Source organism: Egretta garzetta, unplaced genomic scaffold, assembly GCF_000687185.1.
Source record: "Egretta garzetta isolate BGI_Z169 unplaced genomic scaffold, ASM68718v1 scaffold202, whole genome shotgun sequence".
NCBI lineage: Eukaryota > Metazoa > Chordata > Aves > Pelecaniformes > Ardeidae > Egretta > Egretta garzetta.
In genome coordinates, this window is record NW_009258891.1 from 1,313,264 (window position 1) to 1,321,703 (window position 8,440).

Consider the following 8,440-nt stretch of genomic DNA (forward strand, 5'->3'; position numbering starts at 1 on the left):
CCCCCGGTCCTCTCCTAGTGCTACTCAGCAGATGCTCTTCTGGATGTTGCAGTCGAGATTCCCTCCTGCATTTGCAGACTGCTGGCACTCCGCTCTTGCAGCTCAGACAAGCCTCCACAGACCCCTCAGCCCTCCCCCTACAGACTTCTTTGCCAGAAGGGAAGAACTGGGGGATCCCAGGCTGTGGGAGCCAGGCCAGCCCCATCAACACATACGTGTTTGATTTTGAGCTGGATACACCTCCACCCGCAGACGAGCTTCTCTGTGCCACACTGGATGGTCAGCATCTTTGTGCAGAGAGAGTCTCCTTCCAGGGGCCAGCACACCTCACCTGGGACCTGTGCGCAACAACAAGTTTGGCTTCATGTGGATGGTTGCCATATCTCAGATCAGTCACCATCGCAGGGACCTGAGATGGGGTTGGACCAAGAGCCCCCCCAGTATCACTCCATGTCAGTTCATCCCCTAGCTAAACCCTGGGGGAGTTTTTGGAAACAACAGCAGATTGCAGCCAGCTTCCCTGGTAACACAGAGCTTGCTTGGCAGCGGGGGTCTGCTCAGCAAACACTCTCCACCTCGGAGGCACAGAAGCCGGAGCTGCTGTCCTTGGGTTCCATGGAGATGCAGCTTGAAGAGTCCACAGCCATGGGCTGCATGGTGGGCAGACAGAACCTGTCTCCCATGACAAGCAGCGGGAGCACTTTTGGCACAGGAAAGGTTCAGCTTTGGCCAAGCTGGATCTGCACCCAGGCTTCAGGGGCTGTGACGGGAGTTCACGTTTTGGAGCTGTGAGAGCTTCCCGCTCCGTTAAACAGATCCCTGCTCTGCCATGGGGCAAGCAGGCACTGGAGCCTTACCTCCCCCTTCTCCTGCCATGGGAGAAGTGTTAGGATGGTGTGAACGTCCTGTTCCCACACCAGGGTCCAGAAGTCCTCCATGGTCAACTTGTCAGGCCCCTGGACAGCCAGATACTCCCTGCTGGAGTTGCAGCCCTGGGTGGGGAAGGAGAACGTCACTCTCCTGCTGGAGAGGGTGGCACGGGTACCTCGTCACCCAGGCAGCTGCAGGAGAGGCCAGGAAAAGAAGGGGAAGCTCAGCAGGTCAGGAGGCAAAGAGAGAGGGAAAGCACCAAGGGAGGGAAGCGGGGACAGCCCAAACTGGGCAGGGGTCCAGGAGCAAGGCACATCCTCAGTCCCCACAGCCCCCTCTTGTCCACACAGGGTCACGGCAGCAGTGACTGGTGGAGCAGTGCAGGAACCAGGGTGAGGATGGAAAATGGACGTGGCAGGACCATGGGGTGGGCATTGCGGTTGGGGGTACGACTCACCGGGACACGCCACGTCTGCAGGAGACCTGAGATAGGGCCCTGTTCCAGCAGGGAAAACTTCACCCTGGAGCGATCGTCTGCAAAATACGTGGGAGGTGAAGGGAGCCAGGGCAGCCTGGCACTCACACAGCTCAGACCCGACATATCCAACGCCCCATTCACTCTTTCTCTGCAAAGGTCCCACCCTCTGCAATGCTCTTGTCCAGCTGATGGACATTAGTCTCCAAAAGACAGCCCTGGGACTTGGTCTGGAGATGCCAGAGGGGAATCCTTTTCTGTGGGTGGGAAGGGACCTTCGCAGGTCTCTATCCCAATGTCCTGCTCAGAGCAGTGCAGGTTGCTCAGCATCTTGGCCAGTGGAGATCTACGTATCTCCAAGGAGGAAGAGCCTGCAGATGCTCTGGGCCCCTGATCCAGTGTTTGGCCACTGGGCCAAAATTCACTGGGGAATTTTTTTTTCCTTATACTGATTTGGATTGCCCTTCCAAATCACCCCCATCGCCTCTTGTCCTTCCACGGTGCACTTCTGAGAAGACTCTACATTTTCCCTGTGCCCTCCCAGCAGGCAGCTGAAGAGAGCAGTAACACCCTTCCAGCCCTCCAGGCTGAACAACCCCACCTATCTCAGTCCCATGCATCATGCGCTCCACCCCCAAAACACTGTGGTGGCCTCCTGATGGACTCACTGCAGTGTGTCAAAATATTTTCTTGTGCTGTGGAGCACGGGCCCTGGCCCGGCCTGGCTCCACGCAGGTACAGGAGGGAAGAGGACACAAGGTGTCACAGCACTTACACGGAAGGATGCTGGAAGAGGGCCGTGTCTGCTGGTTGCCTGAAGATGGTGTTGCAGAGCTGGCTTCTTCCTTGACAACTTCTAGGAGAGTCTGCCAGAGTGAAAGTGGAAGGGTCAGGAGTGGCCACTGGGCCAAAATTCACTGGGGAATTTTTTTTCCTTATACTGATTTGGATTGCCCTTCCAAATCACCCCCATCGCCTCTTGTCCTTCCACGGTGCACTTCTGAGAAGACTCTACATTTTCCCTGTGCCCTCCCAGCAGGCAGCTGAAGAGAGCAGTAACACCCTTCCAGCCCTCCAGGCTGAACAACCCCACCTATCTCAGTCCCATGCATCATGCGCTCCACCCCCAAAACACTGTGGTGGCCTCCTGATGGACTCACTGCAGTGTGTCAAAATATTTTCTTGTGCTGTGGAGCACGGGCCCTGGCCCGGCCTGGCTCCACGCAGGTACAGGAGGGAAGAGGACACAAGGTGTCACAGCACTTACACGGAAGGATGCTGGAAGAGGGCCGTGTCTGCTGGTTGCCTGAAGATGGTGTTGCAGAGCTGGCTTCTTCCTTGACAACTTCTAGGAGAGTCTGCCAGAGTGAAAGTGGAAGGGTCAGGAGGAGCAGAGGGAACTGGGGACTCCTGGGGACACCTGGCTACAGCTGCAGCCTTAGCGGGGGTGCTAGGTGGCCACCTCTGGGTGTCACGGTCCTGCAAGGTCAGTAGATGGCTGCGTCTCTGTCGGAGAATGGTGTTCAGGTAGGTCCCTACGCTGCATGGGGTCTGGGAGGGAGGGGGTCATGGACAGACCCTGATCAGTGCAGGGTGCATGAGGGAACAACGTGCTGGGAACACAATGCCATGGAGAGGGGACGCTGCCAGGATAACCAGGAATGAGGGAACTGGAGCATGGGACACACTCAGGAGGCACCTCTTGGATGTCCCCCAGCCTGACCAGGTGCTATCACTGCCCAGCTCCCTCCACTGCCTGTGGCCACCGCAGGGCTCCCTGCACCCTGCCCAGGACCGCTCTCACCTCGTACTCCCTCAGGAAGCCCACATGGGACTTGGCTGCCTTCTGGGCATAGTGCTGAGTGAAGCTTTTCAGTGGGATGGGGCAGGACCTGGGGAGAGAAACCAGGGGTGAGGGTGAGGTTGAGCAACCTGGGCAGCATCCAGGCTGTGTCTGCAGCAGGTGGACTGACACCTTCAATGCTCAAACGCCGTGGCCCTTGCAGGTCCCCAGCCCAGCTCTGGCCCGTGCCAACCTGCTCTCCCCTAGACAAAGGCAGGTCTCAGGTGTGGCACAGCCCAGGGCTGATTCCCAAGATGCAGCAAGGACAAGGACATCCTGTTCTGAATGAGGGAGGAAAGAATTTGACTATAAAGAGAGATATGTGACCTCCAGATGTAGCCTCAGAGACCAGGTAGGTGGGCAAAGCCATGCCCAGCCTGACCCTGCTCCCTCCTCTCGGTCTCTGTTAGAAGGGACATCCCAAGGCCACCCAGCTGCCATGAGCCCCTCCAGTTTGAACCCATCTCTAGGGCATCCCTGTGGGTTGGGAAGCCAGGGGCTGATGGAAATGCCTTCCCCAGGACAGGTCTGCAGCTCTTTGGCATTGGCGTAGCCCAGGAGACTGGCACTGGAGGAAAGGAGGATGAGGTCCTCCCAGCCCTCCCAGTGTGCCCAGTGTCCCACACCTAGCTCTGGGCTGGGGTCCCCATGCTGCAGGGAACACCCAGCCCTGGGCTGGCGCCCTCAAAACAGCGGGTGGGATGGCTGGCTGGGGTCCCCTGTCCTTCTGTCCTGGAGCCAGGGCTCAAGCTGGGGTCAGGGTCCCAGCCTGCTGCCAGAAGGGGCTGTGGATCAGGGTGGGTAAGTGGCCGGTGAAACACAGCAGGCCCTTACCTCTCTGTCCCTGATAAACCCAGGAGTGGTTCCTCCAAGATCTTTTCCAGGATACAGCTGTGCAGGAAAATATACTGGGACTGGAAGGCAAAGGCAGACAGGAAGGTAGAGCATCGCACCACGCAGGCAGCTGAAAGGGTGGGTATGGCACTGCCTAGTGGGCAGAGGGTGTCCTGCATTCATGCCCCAAAATCCCTATGTTCATGCCCAAAAGGCCCTGGCTACTTCAGTCTCAGAGCCCCTGGATCCCTCCACTATGTTGGTCTGTCTGTCTGTCCTGAAGAGTAGCACTGACACCTTGTCCCAACCCTGACAACTGGAAATATTCGATGCGCTGTGGCCATCACAGGCCAACGACATGGTGTGGGCTAAGAATTGCCTGCAAAGGGCCCCATCCTGCTCTTAGGTGCTCTGGGGTGTCTCTGAGCCTCCTGGGAGGGCTCTGAGACTCTGCATGTTGCTGCTGTGGGTCTGGCAGGGCGTGAAGCTGCTGAAGACCCCCACAGCCAAGCAACTTCCACTCCAGCTGAGCCACTGCCTTGAGCAGCACCGTGACATGGCGTCAGGTTGGGGACCAGCCTGGGGGTGCTGGGGCTGGCCGGCCAGCTCATCTCTCTGTCAGCCCAGCTAGTGGATCTGTGGATGCTGTGGGGCAAGGGGCCTGCGGGAAGGGGGAGCAGAGGTCTTACCAGCGTCTGAATCATCAGGTAACGGTTCATCCGCAAGGCGTAAACCACACCAAAGGCGTCCACCACCTTCTCCTGCTTCATCTGCTGCAGCAGTCGGTCCAGGGCAATGAAGGTGCCAGTGCGGCCCACCCCGGCACTGAGACCACGGACAGCAAGGGTTAAACATTGCCCGACCTCACAGGCGATGGGCTCCCCTCCCCTGCTACCGGCACCCTGGGCCGTTCAGGCTGCCCTGGGTTGGTGCGGACCCTCTCCAGCTGCCCCGTCCCGGGGGACTGGGGGTCAGGCTGCAAGCAGACCTGCAATCCCCAACACCCAAGCAGGAGACTCTCTACAGACCAGCTGTGTCTCCTGGGTGCTGCTTTCCCCCCCCAGCCTGTGCACAAGTAGGACCCTCGTCCCCCATGCCCTCGCCCATCGTCCCCTCCTGCCGTCCCCCAGAGCAGAGCCTTACCTGCAGTGCACGAGGGTCGGCCCCGCATCCTTGGTGCTCTGGATGTGCTCCCGGACCAGCTCTCTGAAGGTCATGATGGAAGTCGTGGACTCCGGGATGCCATGGTCGGGCCATGCCGTGTAATGCAGGTGGGACACATGCCGTTCTGCCTGGAGACCCTCCTGCCAGGGGGATGTTGGTGGTCAGCATGCAGTCCACTGGGACAGGGACATGCATGCACCCCGCAGCCCTGGGGGCACCTGGGTCTTGGGGACACCTGGCTCAGCTGCAGGGAACAGTGAGCACCGTATCTGCTGCACTGCCTGGTGGCTCCTGCTCCCGGCCCCCCACCATGGTCCCCTGCCATGGTGAGGCACGTGGAGGTGGCAAGGACGAGACCTGCCTCTGACTGCTGGGGAATGTGCCCGTGAAGCTGCAGGCTGTGTCCCAGTGCAGGGACGTGGACAGGAGAGAGCAGGGTGGACAGAGGGGGTAATACACACTGGTGGTGACAGACTGCTCCGCAGGGGATTGGGACTTTGAACCCCGCTAATGGCAGGGAAAGGAAATTATGCCATCACCACTGAGGAGGAACAGCACTGCACCCCATGCAAACCCCCAGCCCTTGACAGGTCCCCGAGTCTGTCCTCTTGGATCCTTACTCACATGCCAGAGTTTGAACTCACGCATGGTCCACTCCTCGGAGCTACTCTGGGTCAGCAGATGGACCTGGACCTGCCCGTAGGAGACTGGGGCAGATTCGGATGGCCAGTAATGATCACAGAGGACCTAGAGTACAGGCAAGACAGGGTCCCAGTGAGGCCAGTGAGGGCCCAGGTCCCCCTGGGTGACCTCCCAGCTCCCTGGGAGCATCTGGAGAGCAGCAGCTCTGTGGGGAGCCAGGGCGGGTCTTGGGGAGCAGGCAGGGGTACTTCCCCTTCCCACCAGGAGCAGCCCATGTGGGGTGTCTCATCCAGAGGCAAGCGGTAATTTCAGACACTGCAGAAATGTCTGAGGGTGATGGGCATGGTTCCAGCTAAGCTCCACTTCTGCCCCTTCCTACCCCAAGCTGACACCGAGCTGCACACATCAGCCTCTGTCCCCCCGAGCTGCCTGTCGGGGAAGCTGTGCGGCCCATGCTCACCCCGGAGCCACATCTGAGCAGGGGTTGGTGGGGGACACAAACCCAGCCCCGGGCTCAGCTCGCACGACCCGGTCTGGGCTTGGCTGGGGCTGGCACATGGAAGCCCCGTGGTGCCGACCTACCCGCCCGTTCTCCATGCACACTGTCAGCATGATGATGTTGCAGACATTCTGCTCCCACACCAGCCTCCAGAAGTCCTCTATCGTTTTCTTCAGGGGCCCCTGGGTGGCAATGAACTCCTGCTGGGATGTGTAGCCCTGAGGAAGGGGCAGACAGGAGGAGTTGGCAAGTTGCTGAGGCAGGTGGGTCCTGCCCTGGGACAGGATCAGTGCCTGGCCTGCTTTTGTGGTAGGGGGAGAAATGCCTGCTGCCCTTAGCCCAGGGGGGGACAGCTCCCAGGCAGCTGATGTCAGGGGCAGCCAATTTCACAGGACGCACGTGCTGCCCAACACAGCTCTCTACATATTTGGAATAAAGACGTGATCCCCCCTGTTTCCCTCCAAGCGGTTCCTCATTCAGCCTGACCAGGGAAAGACAGATCTGGGTCTTTCTTGTGCTCCCCAGTCACTGCTGAGGGCAGGGCGAGCATGCAAGGTCTCAGGCTGCTGCTTTGCCTTTGCCCCTTTGACACAGCCATGCCCCGTGCATCCACAGACCCGTGCATGCATGCTGTGTGCCCTGCCAGTTACCTGGGAAAACCTCCCGGATGGGGGATGTGGGAACAGCTCCGGGGTTGTTCAAATGCAGCTGCACAGACCAGAAGGAGAAAGAGCAGACAGACAGACAGGGCAGTAAGCTGGGAGAGGATGGGAAGAGGAAAGTCCTCAAGAAGAAAGCAGAAAGCCTTGCCAGTCTGCCCACACTCACACCTCTGCATTCTCAGCACTTGCCATCTGAGGGTCTCCATCAACCCCTGCTAAAGGGCAACTGCGCATCTCCACCTGACCCCCAGCTCCTTGCCAGTCTGCACCAGCTGCGCCTGCAGCGGCAGCTCTTGCCCACCAGCCCTCACAGCCTCAATCCAGGCAGAGTTTCTCTGATGGTGCCCCATGGCCATGTCTCTGTGGGGAAGGCAAGTGGGATCTCACAGGCATGAAGTTGGCATTGATGTAGTCTGAGTATGGATCCTCCCCCAGCTGGCTCAGCTTGACCCGAGAGTGATCGTCTGAAAGAAACCATACACACGTGTCCCCCCGAGCCAGCCCTTCACCAAGACATGGCCATCTCCACTTGGGTAACACCCCGGCAGCTCCGCTGGCTCCAGGTACGCAGCCAGCAATGGAGCTGTGTGTTCGGCCAGGCACCTCCTCCCTGGAGAGGTGAGCAGTGCCCGCCAGCAGGGTTAGCGGGGGGGTAAGAAAGCAGAGATGCTATCATGAGGCTCATGGGAGACGCCATGGGACACTCGTGGTCCCCCTTTGGTCTCTGCCTGGGACCCATCCCTGAGCTGGGCTCACTCAGCGCCTGCCCAGCAGCCTGCGGGAAGGTGATGGCTCAGCCCTGGCTCAACCCTTAAGCCTGGAGTCTCCAGCAGGAAAAGGGAAACTGAAGCCCCTTGCAAGACTCCTTCTCCCAGGAGCGGAGCCAGGCGCTGTGAACCCCACAGCGATGCAGGGCGAGCCCGTCCCTGCGCATGCAGCGTGAATTCCCACCCCGGGTGCTGGGGGAGGAGACGGCACTTACAGGGCAGCACGTGGGGATATCTGTTCTTGGAGACGTTGGCTGGGAGCTCGGCCTCCACCTTTGGCTGCTCCTTCCCAACTTCCTTCAGCTCCTGCAGGACAAGGGAGAGGGTGATCACAAGTGTCTCTCTGGAGAGCTGCCGGCCGACCCAGCGCCCTGCTCATGGCCAACGGCTTGGTCTGGTGGTTCGAGAGGGTCACCAATGTGCAAGGAACTTCTTTGCTCCCTCAGGACAGCCTGTATACTCTGAGCCATAGCTGGCTTCTCCCAGTGCCTTTTCCAACAGCACTGTTTGTATTTCAAAGAAAACAAGCCCAAGAACAAGTATTGGGGAAAAAAAAACCACTCAGAAATCAGAAATCTACCAAGAAACTCAGAGCATTTTGTGCTGAGAAAACAGAAACAGAATCATAGAATCATGGAACTGTTTGGGTTGGCAAAGCCCTTTAAGCTCCCCCAGCCCAACCAT

At 59.0% G+C, this 8,440-nt stretch overlaps 1 protein-coding gene across 1 annotated transcript in view; it reads right to left on the reverse strand.

The window, feature by feature from the left end:
- Positions 1–8,440, reverse strand: part of LOC104122026 (receptor-type tyrosine-protein phosphatase V-like) — a 41,954-nt gene that overhangs the window by 3,730 nt on the left and 29,784 nt on the right. Inside the window, 12 exon segments of the mRNA XM_035889743.1 lie at positions 216–338; positions 858–992; positions 1,328–1,404; positions 2,613–2,703; positions 3,150–3,237; positions 4,023–4,102; positions 4,712–4,847; positions 5,166–5,326; positions 5,811–5,933; positions 6,411–6,545; positions 7,377–7,453; positions 7,972–8,062. Coding sequence (XP_035745636.1) covers positions 216–338; positions 858–992; positions 1,328–1,404; positions 2,613–2,703; positions 3,150–3,237; positions 4,023–4,102; positions 4,712–4,847; positions 5,166–5,326; positions 5,811–5,933; positions 6,411–6,545; positions 7,377–7,453; positions 7,972–8,062 — 1,317 coding nt within the window.